General features: G+C 34.3%; 1 protein-coding gene across 1 annotated transcript; it reads left to right on the forward strand.

Annotated features, from left to right (window-relative positions):
• Positions 1–200: 200 nt before the first annotated feature.
• On the forward strand, positions 201–16,434 carry LOC138321552 (ras-related protein Rab-14). Its single transcript, XM_069265299.1, has 9 exons — positions 201–334; positions 1,994–2,114; positions 2,468–2,513; positions 3,176–3,307; positions 3,772–3,838; positions 5,011–5,098; positions 5,562–5,592; positions 10,264–10,332; positions 10,896–16,434. The coding sequence occupies exons 2-9, from the start codon at positions 2,009–2,011 to the stop codon at positions 10,999–11,001; spliced, it is 645 nt and encodes a 214-aa protein (XP_069121400.1). The 5' UTR covers positions 201–334; positions 1,994–2,008; the 3' UTR covers positions 11,002–16,434.
• The last annotated feature ends 1,906 nt before the right edge of the window (positions 16,435–18,340 follow it).

The following is an 18,340-nucleotide window of genomic DNA, read 5'->3' on the forward strand; positions in this document are numbered from 1 at the left end:
CGCCTCCAAGAAGATCTTCCAAGAAGTGATTTGAGTTAACAATAAAATATGTTTCAATATTCATGAAAATAAACTGAATGCAAATGGACAAAAAATATTTTTGTTATAACACGATTTTTATTTTTTTTATTTTATTTACAAACATTTAGCTTCCGTACGTAGGCCTACAGATATTTGATTTTTATTGGTCTCTTGAATATTTTACCGAAAGGGACTATTTTTGCTAGAGTTGTCACCCTTATCGATTACACATAAAGATGGCGCTGTGATCGACGTCATTATCCGCCATCTTGTTGCTGATTCAGAACATAATCACTGATACGATTCAAAGCAGGTACATTGTCATCGATACTCATGCGTTTATTTATTGTTTATCTAGCTTATTTTGTAGCACAGATTCGTACAATTGAAGAAACCTTACTCAGGTGTTGATTGTATCCACGGTATGCGAGATAACTGTCCTTCAAACCGATCGAGACGGATCATCACCTGACTGTACAGGCACTTCCCCATTTTGTGTTTGTTGACATTTTGTGTTGACAGATATGCATTGAAACGTATTATTTCTTGTGTATGCAATATATTTCACAATATTTACATTGTTAGTAATGAGTAGGGATTCAGATATGTGTTTGACATGCTTTAAAAGGGGCGAAATTGCCTGTTCGTCCATAATTATTACATTGTACGTCTGTGGACCAACCCATCAGGACTAATGTACGACATAATCTGAGGCGCAGACTCTGGAACTGCTTACATTCGGTTGCTGTAAACTATACAAACGCATAAAGAAGATTTACTTTTAACGCCTGCATGCATTACAGCTAATATTACGTTTTAAAAGCGATCATGTCTACACACGAATTTTGCAGCTAATGTGATCCATGAGATTTCAGATAAATGGTCTGTCGTTATTTAAAAAGAAATAATAACTTTGCAATCATAATGCCTTATTCCTAGTTAAACTCTATTTCAATTTTAACTTTTTAAGATCTCAAGACATGGAGAGTGGGGGTTATGTGAAAGAACACAGCTCTCCATTCCATGCTTGAATTCTCCAGTCATAATATTTATTTTAAACCATGAGTCATAATCTCACGATCACTACAGTACGGTAATCATAATTTTCCATTGAGGAATTTTTTCAGTATGCATTGTGTTTCTGTATTATGTAAACAAGGTTATTGTTAGTCAAATTCATATTGTTAATTACTTATTTGCGGATCAGTTTACTTGGATGCTGATAGAACAACACTGTACTTAATGATATATAGGGTCGGTTATTCAACCCCATCAGGAATCAAATTTTGGTCCCACAATTGATAGCTTATAACAGGCAACTGAGTCTGCGAAGCATGCCAGCTCAGTTAACTGAGTGACGCCAACAACATCCAGCTCTGTTCCTTTAGCGATTGTCATTTGACGAAGCAGTAGGATACTTGAATTATTCCAGCTACGACGTTGTGTGTTTCTATTTCTTTGCACAGCTCTGTACATTTTTTCCTGACTTTCATAACAGAAGATACAGATGTTTAGTGGAATTTAATTTCAAGCTGTCCAAGTTGAAGATCTAGTCACTACAAAATATTAATTATTATTCCTTTATTTGTATTTGTAGAAGCCAATGAGAATAATTTGCATACCATGTGATACCCGATAAGGTTTGTGCGGGACTAATATCTTCAGTGATGATGGAATGTAACTATTTGTAGTCTTCCCGTGGAAATGACGTTAGCACAGTACAGGATATCATCTTTTGGCGTCATTCCATTACCAACAGAAACAATAGTCCCGCGCAAACGTTATCAGGTATCGCATGGTACATGAAATATTCCCATTGAAGATGTATTAGGTAGTCTTGATATTTGTGAATTTAAACTCTGTTGGCCGCTGGTGATTTATTAGTTTACTAGGTCTGACATCAATCCTAGGCTAATTATATAGCTACTAGTACTTATAAATAAATGAAGTAATCCATTTTGATTATTTACAGGAATATTTTACAGCGATGGCGGCGGGCCCTTACAACTACTCCTATATATTTAAATATATTATTATAGGAGACATGGGTGTAGGAAAATCATGTCTCCTCCACCAATTTACTGAAAAAAAATGTAAGTTGATAAAATCTCGAGCGTCTATCAATTAAGAATGGAAATTATTGTGTTTTCATAAATGGTACTAGTATATTAGGGATGTTAGTCTGTTCTGTCCGACTGCTTTTATAACATAAACCTATATAATATTATATAGCTAATTCAGAAATTCCGTGAACAGTTCTGCAAAAAATGTTTTTAATTTTTTTCACATTATTAAGATTGATAGAAATTTAATTCAAATTTATTTCCATTATTAAAGAAAGATTAATCTGGTATTTCTAATGACATTCATATATATATCGTGCAATAGTAGTACGTATATGATTTCTACATACTAATTAAAATTCTTTATTTCCTTTATTTTCAAGTTATGGCCGATTGTCCACATACAATAGGTGTTGAGTTTGGTACGAGGTAAGTGACTACCTGTAATTAACATAGAGATACATTGATCTCATCATCCTCAATACTCCAGGGTTACTATTACTGTTGTTATAATACACCCCTGGACTAAATGTCAAAGCAAAAATGAAAGCAGTTCAGGAGAAAAAAAACGACAAATTACAGGACTGCAGACACTTTGCAGATTACAGAGACAGTGAATAAGATTCCCAACTGTAAAGCCACACCAGTTGACTACAGTGTACTGTTGTTCTATTCCTTTGGTTTACAATAATACATGTACATAAAAAGACCAAACTTTCTGTTATTGCACACATGATGTACAGCATCCTCAGTTTTGCTCTGACCTATTCCAGGTGATAGTAACTCCTGGAATATCAAAGATATTTGACAAAGTCAAAATTATTCAAGCAGTTTATGTATCAGTGTAGCACAAAAAGCTATTTTTCAGTATCTGAATCGTTACACAGTTTAACAAGATGTATTCTAATTCTGATGACAGTAAGTTGAATTCATATTTGTTCATGTACACAGACACAGTAATTTGCAAATTTTATAGTATGGCACCTGTCAAAAATAATTGCCTGTGCCTCAAATTTCCCAATGCACACAGTTTTGGTGAAAGGAAAGAACCATAAAGAAAATATATCAGTATACTGTTTATTTTGTTATAGAATTATAGAGGTATCGGGTCAAAAGATAAAGCTACAAATATGGGACACAGCTGGACAGGAGCGGTTTCGAGCAGTAACCAGGAGTTACTACAGAGGAGCTGCCGGTGCCCTGATGGTCTATGATATTACAAGGTGAGTTGGTTAGCAGTGATTCAGTTTATCAAGAAATGTAAGTTCTAGAAATTCATCATTTCATTGACAAAAGCTGACATTTTAAGATGCAGCTTTATTGTACACTTGTATAGATTTTATGATGCTTGGGTAAGACTTCTCTTAAATATTAGGTCAAAAGTAAATCAGGAATCACAGTTTCAATCTTGATCTCCTTGATTATGGCCATTTTTTTACCACTTCCCAAGATTTCAATTGATCATGCATTTACCAGAGCTCTTTGCCTCAGAATTTTAGCACCTTAAATTACTTCAAAAATGATAACTAGGAAACCAAAACAAATATATTAATGCAGCCTTCCAAGACATACTGTACAGACATTTACACATACAACACAATGCATTCACAAGAACTCAATAGCCTATAGGTTATTATTGTATGCCTAATGGAAATGACTGAAGTATTTTGATTTATTTTTAATTCAGGAGGAGTACATATAATCATCTGAGCAGCTGGTTAACAGACGCCCGGAACCTCACAAACCCTAATACAGTAGGTATCACTACAGCTGTGGGTATAAGGAAAGATCTACTTTTGGGAATGGCGTTCATGGTTTTAAAATGTGGAAAAGGACATTTAAAGGGACAAGTCATCGAGACTAATTCTGTTACATAACCATGAAGCAAAATGTGACATAAATGTATTGTTCTACATTCCTTATGAAACATATAACAAGAAATATCGACAACTTTCACGACATTGTTATTAAGCATTTTGATTGATATAGTTGAAATTCCAAATCGTTGATCAATACTATTAAACAGGTACAACATGTACACTGTACCCATTATATCAAAGCCAGAGTCACGCATGTTAAACAAATGCAATACATTACCACTGAGGAAATGATGAAATTATTTTTAGACAAGAACATGCATCTAATAAGGTAAACACACTACTGTAGGTGCGAATTTAGTAGCTCTAGACAAAAAATTCTGTAATGTACAACACTGGTAAAGGCCAGGGTTCGGCATACAAGACATCTGACCACTATGTGTAATGGCAGACAGTAGTGAGTTTTAACATTTCACATACATTTCACTACAGTGGGCTTTTCTTGCAAATCACAGTAAAACCAACTAATTTTATTTCTATTAGAACAAATTTTTCTAGTAATGTACTCTTAGACTGAATTGTCCCTTTAAATCAAACTTTTAAAAAACAAAGACAGTAAAAACATGGGTTTTGCCAGCTATTTTGGGAATGGGCCAGTGAGGGAAAATAGTCCATAGGTGTCCTATACAATTGCAGCACCAGGTTACAAGGAATTTAAGGGGGGTTGTAAAATGATGTTTATCCTGTCATAAATTGCCAATTTAATCCTCCATCCAAGAGGTGAAGCCAGAGCCCCTTCTAAATCTGCTCATGGCTCTGACTTTCATCACCTGGTCTCTGGGTCCAAAGCAGCCATATTTGTTCACCCAAAAAGTACCGTATGTAGTTTACATTAAGAGTTAATGAAATATTTTAGAGTTTTAATGGGAAATTTGTTAACATTTGTAAAACATACAGTAATGTGTGTAAGTAAATGTGGAGTTTGAAAAAGTAATTTCAATAATGTGTATATGGCTCTTTAAATTTAAAACAGTTGAGTTCTTAGATTTTAGCTACATAAATTATATATTCATTGTTGTAAGTTTAATTTAATTTTTACCCTTTTCCAGGTAATATTTTTGATTGGAAACAAATCTGATTTAGAAGCACAGCGTGATGTAACATATGAAGAAGCTAAACAGTTCGCAGATGAAAATGGTAAACATTCTTATATCAAATAAACAAGTGAGAAATGAATCTGGCAAACTCATATAGAGATCTTTCAGACATCAACATATTTTCATTTTCTTTTCTTATCTCTATTGTAATTGGTATGATTAAAAATGTTAACAGTCAAATCTCATTAACTCAAATTCAAGTTGACCAAACCAACACTTTGTTACATGTATTTGATTTATTTAATAGGTTAATTGAATATACTGAAATGTTCAGTTGGGATGTACTGAAAAGTTCAGTTTAGATCAATGGAATTCTTTGAATTAAAGGGGTCTGATTTTATAAGTTTGAGTAAGCAAAGGTTCCACTATATTGCTAAATTCTGTCAAATTAGTATGCAATGAAATAAACAAATTTAAATGTTGATTATGTAAGATTAAAAAGTGAAAGTGAAGCAACTGTAAGTTACAGCTCTAAAATAATATTTTTTTTGTGCAATCTTCAGGTTTGATGTTTTTGGAGTGCAGTGCCAAAACGTAAGTAAACTATACATTACAATAAAATGTATAAAAGAAATATTTACTTAATTTTCATCACAACAGAAGTACTAAATTAAAAAAAAATAATTGTCAAACCTGTTCAGTATCAGTTAAAATAATAAAAAATATATCTAATTTGAGAGAAAGAAAAAGTGAAAATTTCTTTGAAATTTGATTGATTAAAATGTATTTATATTTACTATTAATATATTTTCATAAATTAATGTATTTTTTTAGCTCACCTGGCCCGAAGGGCCGGTGAGCTTATGTCATGGCGCGGCGTCCGTCGTCCGTCCGTCCGTCCGTCCGTCCGTCCGTCCGTCCGTCGTCGTCCGTCCGTCCGTCGTCCGTCCGTCAACATTTCCTTTAAATCGCTACTAGTCATAGAGTTCTGGATGGATTGTAACCAAATTTGGCCAGAAACATTCTTGGGGGAAGGGGAACAGAACTTGTATAAATTTTGGCTCTGACCCCCAGGGGGCAGGAAGGGCGGGGCCCAATAGGGGTAATAGAGGTAAATCCTATAAATCGCTACTTGTCCTAGAGTTCTGCATGGATTGTTACCAAATTTGGCCAGAAACATCCTTGGGGGAAGGGGAACAGAACTTGTATAAATTTTGGCTCTGACCCCCAGGGGGCAGGAGGGGCGGGGCCCAATAGGGGTAATAGAGGTAAATCCTATAAATCATTACTTGTCCTAGAGGTTCTGCATGGATTGTAACCAAATTTGGCCAGAAACATCCTTGGGGGAAGGGGAACAGAACTTGTATAAATTTTGGCTCTGACCCCTCGGGGGCAGGAGGGGCGGGGCCCAATAGGGGTAATAGAGGTAAATCCTATAAATCGCTACTTGTCCTAGAGTTCTGCAAGGATTGTAACCAAATTTGGCCAGAAACATCCTTGGGGGAAGAGGAACAGAACTTGTATAAATTTTGGCTCTGACCCCCTGGGGGCAGGAGGGGCGGGGCCCAATAGGGGTAATAGAGGTAAATCGTATAAATTGCTACTTGTCCTAGAGTTCTGCATGGATTGTAACCAAATTTGGCCGCAAACATCCTTGGGGGAAGGGAAACAGAACTTGTATAAATTTTGGCTCTGATCCCCCGTGGGCAGGAGGGATGGGGCCCAATTGGGGAAATAGAGGTAAATCCTATAAATTGCTACTTGTCCTAGAGTTCTGCATGGATTGAAACCAAATTTGGCCAGAAACATCCTTGGGGGAAGGGGAACAGAACTTGTATAAATTTTGGCTCTGACCCCTCGGGGGCAGGAGGGGCGGGGCCCAATAGGGGTAATAGAGGTAAATCCTATAAATCGCTACTTGTCCTAGAGTTCTGCAAGGATTGTAACCAAATTTGGCCAGAAACATCCTTGGGGGAAGAGGAACAGAACTTGTTATAAATTTTGGCTCTGACCCCCTGGGGGCAGGAGGGGCGGGGCCCAATAGGGGTAATAGAGGTAAATCGTATAAATTGCTACTTGTCCTAGAGTTCTGCATGGATTGTAACCAAATTTGGCCGCAAACATCCTTGGGGGAAGGGAAACAGAACTTGTATAAATTTTGGCTCTGATCCCCCGTGGGCAGGAGGGATGGGGCCCAATTGGGGAAATAGAGGTAAATCCTATAAATTGCTACTTGTCCTAGAGTTCTGCATGGATTGAAACCAAATTTGGCCATAAACATCCTTGGGGGAAGGGGAACAGAACTTGTATAAATTTTGGCTCTGACCCCCAGGGGGCAGGAGGGGCGGGGCCCAATAGGGGTAATAGAGGTAAATCCTATAAATCATTACTTGTCCTAGAGTTCTGCATGGATTGTAACCAAATTTGGCCAGAAACATCCTTGGGGGAAGGGGAACAGAACTTGTATAAATTTTGGCTCTGACCCCTCGGGGGCAGGAGGGGCGGGGCCCAATAGGGGTAATAGAGGTAAATCCTATAAATCGCTACTTGACCCCCCCGGGGGCAGGAAGGGCGGGGCCCAATAGGGGAAATAGAGGTAAATCCTAAAAAATTCTACTTGTCTTAGAGTTCTGCATGGATTGTAACCAAATTTGGCCAGAAATATCCTTGGGGTTAACAGAATTCGTATAAATTTTGGCTTTGACCTCCCTGGAGGAGAAAGAGTGGGGCCCAATAGGGGAATTGGAGGTAAATATCCAAATTTCTTCAGAAAAGAAACAATGAACTTATATTCAGAACATTACTTGGCATTACAAACCAGGTGAGCGATACAGGCCCTTTGGGCCTCTTGTTCAAAAATGTACACAAAAATTCTGGAAAAAAAATCCCTTCCTATTTTTTAACATGATTTTTAATGAATTCCTGAAGTTGTACCGATCCGGGCCGACTATTATAATTATCCAAAATGGCGGCCATTTCGATTGCAAACTTTGTGACTTGGGGGACAGTTAGGCCTATTAAACATTAAAAACGTGAGTAAATCATTTACAGTTGTAAGATGTGTTTGTTTTTGATGTAATGCTCACTAGCTGTTATCACAAAATGTATTGAAAGGCCAGGTAATTGTTTTCTAATGGTGGCCAATCGGCCGATCAACTTCAGCTGTAATACACACGTGTGACACTACCAAGCCCAGGTGGAAACAGCCCCAGGCAGCTAATTAGGATCTGGGTAGTGGTCAGGGAGTGTTCACACCTCTTTTGTTTACCTAATTGTCAAGCCAGTGCCCCATTGTCTGGTGTATGGCTAGAATTGGCGAATTTCACCGTATGGAAACGTCTGTAGTGGGAGGAAAACTTTGGGTTCATGAAAAATTTTACTTTCGCCAATGCTGTTTTTAAATCGCCAAATGCATTTCAAATTCGCCATTGGCGCCTATGGCGACTGACAGCGCGAGCCCTGAGTTTGAGTAAGCAAAGGTTCCATTATGTTGCTAAATTCTGTCAAATTAGTATGCAATGAAATAAACAAATTTAAATGTTGATTATGTAAGATTAAAAAGTGAAAGCGAAGCAACTGTAAGTTACAGCTCTAAAATAATATTTTTTTGTGCAATCTTCAGGTTTGATGTTTTTGGAGTGCAGTGCCAAAACGTAAGTAAACTATACATTACAATAAAATGTATAAAAGAAATTTTAAAGACACAATTTAGTCAAAAGAAAGTAGGAGTAAATTAAATTGTATTGCTGGGACAGTTCACCTACCAAGTTTTCAATCCGTACTGAAGTGAATCATGTAACACAATAAAATTTGATTTGAACCTCTAAAAAAATCAATATATAACAGATTGAGGTCTTGGCTTTTATTCACAACAGCTTTTTGTGTAGAGGAAAATATATCCATTTATACAGTCAAACCTCGATGTATCGAAGTTCAAGGGACCGTCAGAAAAACTTCGAAACATCGAGACTTCGAATTATTCGTGGTTGAAATTAGACCGATGGTTTTTTTTACCATGACCAACTGTGGTAGTTGTGTACATGTCGTCTCCGTTCCGTAAACTTTATAATCATTGTATTTACCACAAGCAAAACAAAATAAAAACGAAGTATGCAATTAATCACATGTATTGCTATCGTTAGCAATACATATGTATATTATAAACAAGACTTACGTGTACTAGGCCTAACCCATGTACAAGTGTTCGTTTGGTGACTATTTAAGCGATGGTTGATATTACGGAATGAATATAAAAACGAAAACACGTTGTAAAAACGAAACTAAAAAGGAGGAACCGAAAGCGCTACAACACCTACAAAATACTTCGATTTAGAATGATCAATTTGCTTCAGTATTTATGCCAAAGTTGTGCAATGTAACAGTTTTGAGTATGAGTTACTAATAATGTGGCTCGCTGTTTACCATTCTGTAAAATTCTACAAACCGCTACCAATGGCGGCGGCGAACATCAAAAACGACTAACTGTATCTTTGCCGTACTAATGATTTAATAACGCAGCTTGTAAAAACAAAGCACCGGGTATCGGTCTGATTAGTGATATTAATTATCTTGATGATATCAAGCTAGCAACACAAGCTGTCATAATCCCTATTATCCGGCGAAGGGCCGTCGCGAGACAGCTAGGTGTGACAGCATGCCGCGGGGTATCGGCGAACACCTGATCTGTACAGGTAAATTTTTATTCGAATCATCGAGTGTCAGTTACCTATGATTCTATTACAAATGGTCCATGAAAAAAGTTTGATACATCGAAAACTTCGATTCATAAAACTTCAATTCATACATGGGTTAGTTAGTAATGTTATATAGTGAAGAAATTCGGGACCAGACAAAAAGTTCGATACAGCGAGAAATTTGATTCATCGAAGTTCGAATCATCGAGGTTTGACTGTATTTGAAAGAAGGAGAGCTAAACATAATTCACAGCTGCCTAGGTCGTTTAAAAATATAATGTATAAATAATATAGGAGAAAAGTAAAATACTCAGTCAGTACTGAAATCTGATGTATAGATGGTGAAGTGGTCTAGGATTGATTGTATTGGGAGGATTTTCTCAAGTTTGGTGTCAAAAAGAACAAGAATGATCAGCAATTAAAATAAACGTATCAGTTTCTAATGTGCATTTATAGTGTACCACAGAATTACGTGTGTTAAAAACAGATTGACAATACCTTTTAGAACTTTCTGCCCATTACAAATTTACAACACAGTTGTTAAAGATCTTTGTGTTATTCATATTTTCAGTGGTGATAATGTAGAAGATGCTTTCTTAGACACAGCAAAGAAAATCTATCAAAATATACAAGACGGAAGGTGAGAACATATTATATGCGATGTATAATACTTACTTAAAATTAACTGTTTAAAGTTAATAACTGGTTAAAGTTAAGAACTATTACATTAATTGCATATATTCTGTGTTGTTACAAATTCTTATAAAGCATCATACATATTTGCTTGTATCTTTAAATGGTTTTCATTAGATTACTGAAGAAAAAGGAACATGTCAAAATGTTTGCCCAGTAATAGCACAGAGATATACATGTAGAACTTTAACAAGGAATTGGTCATAGCTGTGTAATAAAGCTTTTGTTCATTGTACAGCTATGACTTTTTCAGCTATTTAGCTGACGTCAGTGATTCTCATCTTGAAATTTTGAAGTCATGAATAGCCTTGCATTATCAAAAAATGTATTAAAATTTATTGAAAGGTTTTATTAAACCATTTCGTCAAAAGTTTAGCACTTTAGCTACTTTTGATTAAAATCATGCTTGGAAAACTAAGAAAAATATCCAGAGATACTTCAACTATGGCCTTATCTAAAATTCATAGTTAAATGGCACATTCCATATCAAACCATTTTAATTCTTTTCAGTTTGGACCTCAATGCAGCCGAATCTGGAGTACAGCACAAACCAGCGACACCAAGGAACGCGATAAATAACGACCAAGCTCCAAACAAGGAGGGCTGCGCCTGTTAGTAGCATGCATGCTGTGTGACGTATGATGAGCGCTGTACACACTGTACAAGTCTATTATTACTATCCATTCCATGGACACATGCAAGAAGGAGAGTGAATAGAAGGGAGATTACTCTTTCACACACAAGTATTTTTGGGTCATTTTTCCACCATTGATTTGGTACAAACTAAAATTGAGTTTAATTTGGTATGTAATGTAAAAGTTTGTTTATTGTAGGACGTTTTTAGAAATATTTCAAAATAACAGTTGAAGTTTTAGTTTACTGACAAAATTCAGTCTGCATGCTGATAAAATAACATGCTAGATGAAATGAATATTGAGCAGAATGAGTTTCATTGTTTCAAGTGCTACTTTGTTGGTATCTTTTACATTTTCTGTCTCAAAATGAATTCTAGTTTACATTAACTGGATAGAAGAAGCATTAAATGGCCCTTAAGAACAACGAGGATTGAGCAGCCAGAGGGCTCTTGGGTGTGAATTAGGATGCTATGTTTATAAGTTGGCATGACTTGTGTATTTGACAGCGGTGGACATGCAAGTGTTTAGTCTGAAAGATGAGCTTTTTGATGTATGAGAGAAGTCGTTATATATGTGATATTTTGTCCACATGATTCATGTATATCCTAATTGATAATACATTCTTCAAACTTTTTTTTCTGTACTAGTTGTGAAACATACACATCATTTTTGAATGTGCAGTTTTGGAATGGCATTATACAGAAGTCGAAAAAGTTGAACCTGACTTTGATAGTAACAGAAATTAACCGGTAAAACACACACGTCCTTCATTCCATCACAACTACTTTCTTCTTCCTATACATTTACAGCTATTAGATTGTATTTAAAATTGTGTGGTTCATTCTTTGTGAAAAAATTGACTATGGCAATAGTTTGCCTTTTCTAAAACTTATTCTAATTATCAAATCCATGTTGTTCAGCAGAATTCATGCCATACAAGAGAACATCACTTTCATTTGTATATTGATGCACTATTTAAAACTGATGTAGCTCATACTGGTGTATTTATTTTTCTTAACTCGCTCCTAGCCATTCGTTTTGTAAGCCATCAATTTTAAGATGTAAATTCACACAGTAATATTGTGTAAGGTTGCTGTCGCCTGCCAATTTGTTTAATTTAATAGCAATATATATAAAAAAAAAACACTGTCATTTACCTGATTAAATTCATTGTCTAGATTTTGTGGGTTTATGGTGAAACCAATCAATTTTTACCAGTTTCATGTATTTAAATCAGAAGACAACATATTTATCTACTGTAAGAAAAGCTAATTATGTTGATTTGGGTGGAGTGATTTATTTTGCATTGCATATTCTGCTCATCAGAGTTATCTGCCCATGCAGGTATGGTAGGTATTGATAGTGATATCATGTGATTGCGAGCATTACATTATACTTTTCGGGAAAGAATGATGTAATGTTAACTCCCAAAATGATGATGTCTTAATGGTTACCTATCTGCAAGGGACGTCACTCTTTGACATCAAATATGGTACATATATACCATATCAGCCGACAGTTTGTAATCTTTAAACAGCTATGGGGTTTACAATGCTAAACACTAATGTCACGACCAATTGTTTCATTTAACATATACCAGGTAGATGGGATTGCACATTTTGTAATTCACTACACTGAATGATTGTTCACCTTTATAGAACAGAAACATTCATGTGCAGCAGTTTTCTCTTATAAATACCTACATTTACTCAAACTCAGTCATGTGGGAGTCTTTTTTTTTAGCAAACTTGTTCTCTCCCAATAAATTATATTAGTGGTTTACATTATTTTGAGACACAGTCCTGACCTCTATGTAAGTGTTTAAATGTAATATAATCTTAGACCAGATATATTGTGCAATCTGTAATTAATGGTGGATTGAAATATTACTGATTTCTTCAAATTTTTATCTTGGGGATTTTCTATATAAATATATATTCAACAGTAATACTCTGAAATTTTCATAAAGGAAACAACAGCTTTAATTTATACCAGAAAAATATGTTCTAGTGTTCTTACTGATACTGGCTGGGTTAGGGAGGGCTAGAAAGAGATTATTTATAAAATCTTGACTATTGTTTAGTGTATATACACATGGAATGTGTGTGGTGATTTGTTATTGTGATTTCTGTGTAAATAGCTGTACATTATCACTGTATAAAGAACAACTCGCTGTGTCACTTAGTGATGGTGTATTTTACTGTTTAGTCTAGTTTTCTTCCTGTAGCAAAGTAATAGGAATTATCTTGCATTTCACACATGGGTATACATGACAAAATTATCAGTAAAATGTTAAGCTTGGAAACACGAAAATATTTCATAGTGAAAGTCCTTGGTTAACAGTAATTTGTTTTAGTTTTAATGTAGATATGTAGGGTAATTTATGTCATTAAATTTGGATGGATGTATGTACGGTATGTGATCAAATGAAAAGGCTCCCATTTAGAAATCAAACTGTATTGTAGCTAATCTCTGTACAACATTAATATCTACCAAGATTCAACCAATACTGTTCTCGAATTTAATTCTATGTTGGTGGACAAATATTCAGAAATACTTAATAATCACGGAATATTTTTACTTTAAACACTTTAGAAATATTACATTGATTCCTGGATGAATGCTGTATGATTTCTTATGTGTTGTGGAAGTCATGGAAAAGTTATTGTAACATATTTATTCCGATTTACATCGCGGTAATTTTTCTACTCTTGATTACTCAAACCATTGAAGGAGGACCTCTTTTTTAATCTGTGAAGTTTGTGAAAGAAAAACAACACATAAATGAATCAAGTTGTGATATCCCTGAATTTGTGTGCTCAAGTAGTTGTAGAAATAAAACAACTTTATCCTAGTATTTAATGTAAATAACTGCTTCATTAGCAAATTAAATATTCCCTCTTCGTATCCAAGATATGATGCTACTGACTTTTAATTTAATATCTATATCTAGTAATGAAAATACTTGGTATCTGAATGTCCTGATCTCGACAAGATTTATGTGTAGCTAGTGTTTCCAATGGTATTCCCTGCCTCTAATATCTCTATCTAGTTTGTATCTTCTTAATACTTCCATTTTCATGATCTCTTTTTCACAGTGCAATGTAAATGATAAAAATTGAAATGAGAGGGGGAAAAATCAAAGGAAGGGCAAACAAAGCAGACAAAGTAGCAATTTCACTGAAGCTATAATGTATGGTTATCACCAGCACTAATCACTGTTATTGATATTAGATAACATCCTGTTTAGGTGACACAAAATACTTTGTTAACTGCAATGATTGTAATTTTTATTAAAACAACACTAAAACTGTGTATATTGAAAACATGATTTTCTCTTCATGACCTAAGAAATATGAAGGTTAATCGAAAACTTTAAAAGTTTGTAAATATAAAATATATACATAAATTGTATATTGTTGTGTTGACAAGGAAATGTATTGTTTTTGTGTGGAAGTACTTTGTGCAAATTATATATTACCCTATATATATATATATATATCTTTGTAACGCATTATTTATATGATTATACAAATTATGTTTCATGCTATTAACAATAAAAATGAAATCAACGTTAATTGCTGATTTCTTCAGACTATTATTCTTTGTAATGTACTGCCTCATAATTGTTTAATTATCATTTCATTTACACAAAATATGATGTTTTTGAAATGAAGTGATTGGTATATTCTTCAAGCTCTGTACTTTTCCAACAAAATATGTCTTGAGAATTTTTTTAAGGTAAAATTAAAGTTGAAGTTTGTGTATTTGTAAAATATGAGCATTTTGTAATTCAATCCATTCAGTTGGCACATTAAGACACGATTGAATAAATTACATGTATACACTGTATCATATTTTGGAATTAAGAGTACCAAATGTTAACATATTAACCATTTTACAGATTATTTTAATGTTGTAGAGTCACGTAATACAAAGCAATTAAGGGATGAAAACGACATCCTGTTTGTTTTCCCCTGGTATACAGTGGTAAATATCTTGCTACTTCTATGAATCTTGTAGGTTGTTTTGTGATCGATTTATATCGAATAATATGGTATACTAGTTGGTGTCAAATGTCATTTGATGGTATCTAAAAAAAAAAGATTTGAAAGGAATTCACCAATTAAAAGCATAATATGACCAGTCTAGAAACAGTAAAATGTAATTGTATAGCTTAAGATTTTTCAGAGTTGTTTCCCTTCTAATTGAAATTTACTTTTAAAAGCATCTTAAAATTTTAAATTACAGTATGAGAGAGTGAATTAGATTTAAAACACTTGAATTGGATTTCTTCTTTCAGAAGAAAGACTTCCTTGTTGATACACGATTAACATTATGAATGAGTCAATTGGTTGACTAATGGTATGCTTGGTGTGTGTTAAGATACATGTAGACCAATATTTCTCCTTACTACTACACAGTTTTACTTCATGATGGGACACATCACAATTTATTGATGGACATGTTAATGTTATGATATATAGAGATTTACTTCATCTGTACGTAATGCTGTCAGAAAAAAATGTCAAATAAGGTGTGCAGACATTTTTCAAACAGTTAACTATTCCTGTATAGCAGGGGAAAATTTGTGATTTGAAGTAATAACAAAAATTAAACTGAGTAATTTGAAATTTTGGCTATCTGACTATAATAGTGTATATGATTCCTCAACATTTTGTGGCTCCAGTGATACAGTATTGAAGTTTTACTATGGTCCCAACGGCAAGGTTTATGGTATTTTTTTGGGGATTCAAAAGTTTTACAAAGTAATGAAACAACTTAATGATGACAGAAAATGCTGATAGATTCCTATCTAATTTGTGTACTTATTAATATTAGAGGAAAGTTGGCTGGATAATTTGTCACTTCTGTGAAACTTGCTATAAAAATGAGTGTTATTGAATAGAAAACTGTTTATTCTAGAGTATAGATATAATATGTGTGTCTGGTTTCTATGAAATTAATGACTATGAAATGAAGTAGCTTTAAATAGTTAGTAATTTTTTAATTGGATTCATAATGTGATACAATTTTGTGTGTTTTGATTGAACACATTAGGAATCTGCTGCATTCTTTGAAAACATTATAAAAATAACAAATAGTTTTGATTCTGACTTGCAGTAATAATGGTATGATATTTACATTCTCAAAATGGTCTTTGAAATTTAAGGGTTTATTTGATAATTTTGAGCTAGCCTTGAAAAAAATCAGGAACCAAACTGGGAAGCCAAAATTTCTAGGACTTTATATGCGATGTTCCTTAAACAAATTTCATATGCTCTACTGCGATTTTGGAAGGTCTGTACAATTGTATCAGTGACTATAAGTGCTACATACTCGACAGTCTATCACTCATTTTGTCTACATTGTGATATCAGCGTGTAAATACAGTAATAAACGAAAGGAAAGGAGGTTTTCTTTGCTTTGTTATTCATCACGTACAGTGAAAGAGGTTTTGTGCAAGAAATTAAAGGTTCATAAACCGAACCGAAACAGCTCTGAATTTTCATAATCTCACTGTTAAATGAGTTTGAAAACTTAACAGCATTCTGATCTTCCAGAGTTCTTTCCCTTCATTCACTCTCCAGTAGTGCTGACTGAGTGTGAATGAGGAGCTATGGTAGATCAGAATGCTTTGCTGAGTTCCATCAATTATAATAACTTATCTTTATTACATTTTTCGCATTAAAATATAAGGTTTTATGGTGAACATAAAAGTGATATACTTCACTCCAATGAAAATATCAATTGACCAATCGGAATGCAGCATTGATATTGAAAATATCATTTTAATTGTTACTTCATTTATATTTTTGCGTAGAAATATGATGTAATGCACTCAAAAAATGTGACATATGAATTGAAAGGGTAATTAACTCAGTACAATACAATGGGGAAATAAGCTTTTGTGGAACTAATGTATTGATGGTCGTCTGTAAATGGAAACGAGAAAACAAATGTAATAAAAAGAATATTCCTTGTTTCTTGATGAATACCAGTAATATTTCATTTCGTGAGGTGGAATATAAATGGTATTCATCAAGGAATATTCTCTATTTATACAGTAGATAAATCAAATATCAACTATCAACTTCATTTTTGTTTCGGAAATGTATTTGGGGGGGGGGAGAGGAGAAAAGAAAATATCTTTTATGCTTAATTTGAAAATTATGGTATTTTGGTTCTCTGTATAGTGTCAACTTTTGTTAGTCAACAATTACCTACAGCATCTTTTTCTGAAATCCTTACAGTATATCTGTACTTGAGATTAAACTAATTTTGTTAGAGTTAATACCCTTGTTTCGGTTTGATCAGTGTTTACCAAATTTAGTCTCAAGTAGCTTGTTTCTTTATGCAGAACAACTAAAAATACCTTCTGTAGAGTAAATGGTACATACCTTGGTAAGTATAACTACCACAGGAGGCTGTCACAATATAAAAACTAGGAGTGGACATTGTCTTATGACTATAATAAAGAAGCACCCCCTTCACATCTATTGTGATATTCCCCTGTGATAAATTCTGAAGGAACTGTCTCCCCTTCATAGCATCAAGCCCTACAAGATTGTCTCCCCTGTATACCACTGAACATGACACAATAGAAGTTTCTGCAGATCTGCTCCATGCAGAGACAACCAAACGGGTATCCACTCTACAGCTTTAGAAAAAGGCAACTTGAACACCTGGGTAGCAGTTATACTTTAAGTTGTGATAAGTGTACACACTACCACATTTCTTATAGATCCCAGAATTAAGTTTGTCTTCGTTATTTCAACAATTTTGAAGAAGTTGTAATTGGGTTTACAGGTAAGTTGTTATCTAACCTGTTGACATCCTCATTATTCCATGGATCATTATCACTGTTGTGATATCCACACCTGGACTTTGTCATAGCGAAACTGAAGGTTCAGTGTGTGACAACAGAGGAAACAAAAGAGATCAAATTATAGTTCTGTGTATGAATTTGAAATTGGGATTTGTTTTTTCTTTATCTGTAGGCCTCCCTGGCCTGTGATTGGTAAGTTTTTCTTCTGAACTGCCTTCAGGTTTTGCTATGACATATATTAGTCCAGGGGTGGTTACAAGTATCACGACAGTGATAGTAACCCCTGGAATATAGAGGATGTTCTGTTGACAGTAAACTTATCTTTTGTCTGACCAACTCTTGATAAGACATGAATGTTGAAAATTAATCTCTATATGATTAACTGAATATTTTACTTTAAAATGTGTTATTTTTATTTTTGTGACCATCTGTTGTCATTTAAGGACTTACCACTTTCTTTTTTAGGAATAAAAGCCAAGTTCATGGAGGAA

This window comes from Argopecten irradians, chromosome 4 (assembly GCF_041381155.1).
Source record: "Argopecten irradians isolate NY chromosome 4, Ai_NY, whole genome shotgun sequence".
Lineage (NCBI taxonomy): Eukaryota > Metazoa > Mollusca > Bivalvia > Pectinida > Pectinidae > Argopecten > Argopecten irradians.